This window comes from Aristolochia californica, unplaced genomic scaffold (genome assembly GCF_029961685.1).
Source record: "Aristolochia californica isolate CCGP_79_NKW_82.1479 unplaced genomic scaffold, dmAriCali1.0.hap1 SCAF_15, whole genome shotgun sequence".
Taxonomy (NCBI): Eukaryota; Viridiplantae; Streptophyta; class Magnoliopsida; order Piperales; family Aristolochiaceae; genus Aristolochia; species Aristolochia californica.
The window spans coordinates 19,350,517-19,354,905 of record NW_027181826.1 but is presented as its reverse complement, the minus strand read 5'-3'; the positions used below and the strand labels follow the sequence as shown (position 1 = coordinate 19,354,905).

Genomic DNA, 4,389 nt, shown 5'->3' with positions numbered 1-4,389 from the left:
ATCCTAAAATTCTTAATTTATAATTATCAGCTCACTAGGTTAAGATTTATTATCATCAAAATTAGGAGGTTGAGTCAACTTAGGTCAATAGAACCAAGTGAAGAAGTCTGAGGCATACACTCCAAATGATTTTTCCACTAGTATCCTTATATTATGGGGCATTTTGATGTTTGGTAGCAGAGAATCATTGAGAAAAAAGAGAATATTCTCTCTAAGCTAATAATTTTTTTCTCCCAAAATGATGGAATTTGGGAAGAAATTAAAAAAAATTGAAACTTAAGAGAAAATCTTAATCATCAAAATTTTAAAATATTACTATTTTTTTTAATCTAATGAAGAGGATCAAGGATTTGCCATCTACCCATAGGTATTGAGGATTTTCTTCTTGTAATATAGACTTCATGGATGATTTAAACCAAACCAAAGTAGAGAAAGCATTAAACTGGGATAAATATGGCACTAATGAGGCTAAGAGATGAGGAGAGAGCAAACAAGGTGTAAATTTTGATGTTTTAGTATGTAGGAGGAGATAGACACTTATAAGATCCCCCATATAGGACCTTGATTATTATTATTATATGTAATTTGTATATATTTTTATATGCATTTCAAAAATTAGTGACTCAATTAATTTTGTTTTAATTAAATCGATCGGTTTTAATTAAGTTTTACTTTAGAGTATCTGTAATTGTTACATTAGTTGTAGTTTTTAAAATTTTATATAGGAACAACAAAAATATAAAAAAATAAATTAAAAAGACTTCTGCGAATAAAATTTAATTTCATCTGTATAAGAATTCTATTTTTACCAATACAATATAATTTTCTGTTGAAAAAAATGTGAATTTTTAAATAAATTAAATTTATTTTAAATTTTATTTTTATATTATTATGACTTCTACCTACAAAACCCAGTTTTCAAAGTAAATGTACTTTCAGCACATTTGAGGTTCTATTTGCTGAAATACAACGAAAATATGGTTTTTGTAGGTCACAAAACCAAGTTTTCGCCAACGAAAATTCTAGACTTCTACTAGTGTAAATATTTCCGCTAACACATAATCAATATCTACAAACATAATGTTCATTTTCATCAACAAAAGTTCGATCGATAGAACCTTCTTTCAATCTTTGTCGATGAAGTTTCGAGGAGGGTAGAAACTTTATCTAAAAAAGTTATGCCTTTTGGTAGCAAAAAAATTTGTTTGGTAACCAAAAACTCATCCCTTCCATTAGGTGATTTATCTTCCATGCCCATGCACTCAAAACTGTCCATTATGATCTTAAGAGTACGTTTTACTTTGTAAATGTAATAATCATCCATCATGATTAATAATGCTTCCTCCTCCGTCTTCATTAGAATGTTAAAACATGCCATCTTCTTCAAATGCTTTAAAACCGACAAATCAATTCAATTTTCTATAAACTCTATCTCAACGGTAAAGACTTGAAATACTTTCGGTTATGCCTAGCAGTAAATTTAAATACTTGCGTTGATGAAATTCACGGAAAAGACGCAGTCGATTTTATGGTCGACTTTTCTGGTGTTTGCCGCTGCGTGTCCGCTCTCACATCCTCCCTCTATTTATGTCAGCACAAACGCATACTCCCTTGTTGGGTTGTTTCATTCTTGCCATCTCTATCAATCAGACTATTCATCTCCTCCCCCTATGGAGAAGAGCAGATCTTTTCCGGAGTACTCGTCGTCATTCTCCGGCAGCTTCGGCTTCGATGACAGATCAAAATCATACAGTTTTAATGGTCCGAGTAGCAAGGGACAAGGGTTCGCCGCCTCCGGCGATTCGGAGCTCAAAAGGAAGAAGAGGATCGCTGCTTACAATGTCTTCACTGTAGAAGGGAAGGTCAAGTCTTCTGTCAGAAGCAGCGTCAAGTGGATCAAGTCCAAGTTCAGCGACATCCGTTATGGTGTTTGAGCTGTAATCTAGAAAACAATGTTCTTCGACAGGTTTTTTTTTTTTTTTGTGTTACTTGTTTTTCTTTTCTAATAAGAAAAATAATTGCTTGTAAAGAAGATCGGTTGTAGGGAACTGGGTTTTCCTTGAAGAAGATAGATAGGATATGGATGGGTGAAGCAAAAGGCTGGACCCTTAAAGTAAAAGGGGAGATATGGGTATCGAAGATAGAATTGTCAGTTTGGAAGATGTCATGTCTGGTTTGGTTTTGATTCCACTGATCTGGATGAGAAACTATAAATGGGTATCGAAGATAGAATTGTCAGTTTGGAAGATGTCATGTCTGGTTTGGTTTAGATTCCACTGATCTGGATGAGAAACTATAAATTGAAACTTCTTTTTGTAGCTTGTTCTTGGGTAAGCAGTCTCCGATCTGTATTTGATGGCTGTTTGTGAAAAAACGAACAGAAGAAACGTTCAAACATTCATTCCTCTGTTGTGATTTCCAACCGAGTTTCTTTCCAGAATCCAACCAGCTTCCGTCGAGTAATAAATGTTCCTACTGAGAATCTTGCTGCGGGACTGGACTGGCTAATACTTCCTGTGCATCGGAGTTTCAGTCTTCCATTATCATCAGTTTCTCACTTGGACAAAGCCTGACACTGCTAGTGTTCTTGCAGGAATTGAGAAATACCAGATGGACCGCTGTCTGGTTCTATCATGAGGGGGATTCTGATCTAAAGAATATTTTAGTGAGTCACATGACGCTTACAAAGACGAAGCTTTAAAAAATCCGGTGATACTGAAAATGAAATCAGTTCTAGTAAAACTAATCTGAGTATATAGTCACTAATGGTGGTGAATTTTTCTAAATTCAGATATAATTAAAAGTGAGTGTTTGTCTTCAAATTTTAGTATATGTATTCCAAAGTGACCTATATATAATAGGTTTCCCCGTAAGACTAGTAATATTGAATCACCCGATAACCCATGTGATTTAAATTATCAGAGTCAGATTATATTTTGGAAAAACATTATGGTTTTTTTTTTTTATAAAAGCAGGTAGCAGGAAAATCTAGCTATGAATTATGAAATATTAGTGATATTACCATTTTACAATAATTTTTTTAAAATTCCGATTCTATGATTTTTGACAAAAATGCCCCTACATGAAGACATCTATCTCAACTTGACCCATTTGCCTCCCTAAACCAAACCCTAACATTTAAAAAATACCGAAATAAAAAAACTTATTTAGAAATATCGAGCATACTATCGCTCCTCATGATCATGAATTTGATTTGTTGGCCTTTATGATCCTGTGCGCCTAAAAGATTTTGGTGCCTAAAGAGAGCAATTACGAATGTTTCTAATGCTTTTTTCTTGAATAAGAATTGAAATCCAAAATTCAGACCCATTAGTACCCCTGGCTGGAAATTTATATTCCGACAAAAACTAGAAATATTTTTCCTAGGATACACATTTACAAGAAACGTTAAAGATAAAATTCTACTAGTGTCTTAATAAGAAATCACATGAAATTTTTTAATAATCAATCTCATACATTATCATGTTTATCCCATAAATTTTTAGTAAAATAAAATATTAAATACAAAATTGTTTCGTGCAAAAAAAATATTACGACATCAATTGACAAATATTTAATCAAAAAAATTTCATAAAATTTTCCGGCCCATCTTAATTGAAATATTATATAATTTTTCAAGTAAAACATTCTACCTAGATAAGTGTTTCCAGAAAACAAAAAACAGTCAAGAGTCCCTGAAAACGTATTTTTACTAGAAATGTATCTCCAATATTTGCTGGAAAAGGTACTAAGACGGCATAAGCAACATAAGAAACTACTTAGATTCAGATAAGAAATCCACCACACCAAATGCAGAATGACTTTTGCTGGGAACGGGGAGGGAGGAGAGGGGAAGGAGGAGAAAAAAATGTGATGTAAATTGAGAACTTCCAGAGGATGACCACTGCCTGAATGGTAGAACATGTTGATGCAAGAACAGAAATTACAATGGATATCACATGGCAGTGTAGAAGTCAGCTGTTCTGCCATTCGGTACCAATAGTCAATGTTAAATTTTGTTACTGCTAACCCAGTCAAGAACACAAAACACTGTAGCCATTCAAGTTCATGCAACAAAGACGAAAATTCCAAGAAATTTATTTCACTGCTGTACCTAATAAAACTGCATGACCTTTTTGAACTCGGACACCATATCATCTCATGCAATGATTTGTGAATTTTGAACTAATCTTGAAAAGAATCACAAGTTTTCACATGTTAATAACTATTAAATAGAATCATGCTCATGCCAATACCTACTAGATCTTGGTAATAACGCTGGAAATTACAGTTCACATCCAGGCTAAAGCCCTCTGCCATAATTATCTGCCAGTTGCTATCTCTAACACCTATAGAGCTTGAATCCTTGGACTTGTCAACAGAGAAGAG

At 33.5% G+C, this 4,389-nt stretch overlaps 1 protein-coding gene across 1 annotated transcript; it reads left to right on the top strand.

Moving 5' to 3' along the window:
• The first annotated feature begins 1,628 nt into the window (after positions 1–1,628).
• LOC137951588 (uncharacterized) lies at positions 1,629–2,318 on the top strand. The gene has a single exon (XM_068798350.1). The coding sequence runs from the start codon at positions 1,671–1,673 to the stop codon at positions 1,932–1,934; it is 264 nt and encodes an 87-aa protein (XP_068654451.1). The 5' UTR covers positions 1,629–1,670; the 3' UTR covers positions 1,935–2,318.
• The last annotated feature ends 2,071 nt before the right edge of the window (positions 2,319–4,389 follow it).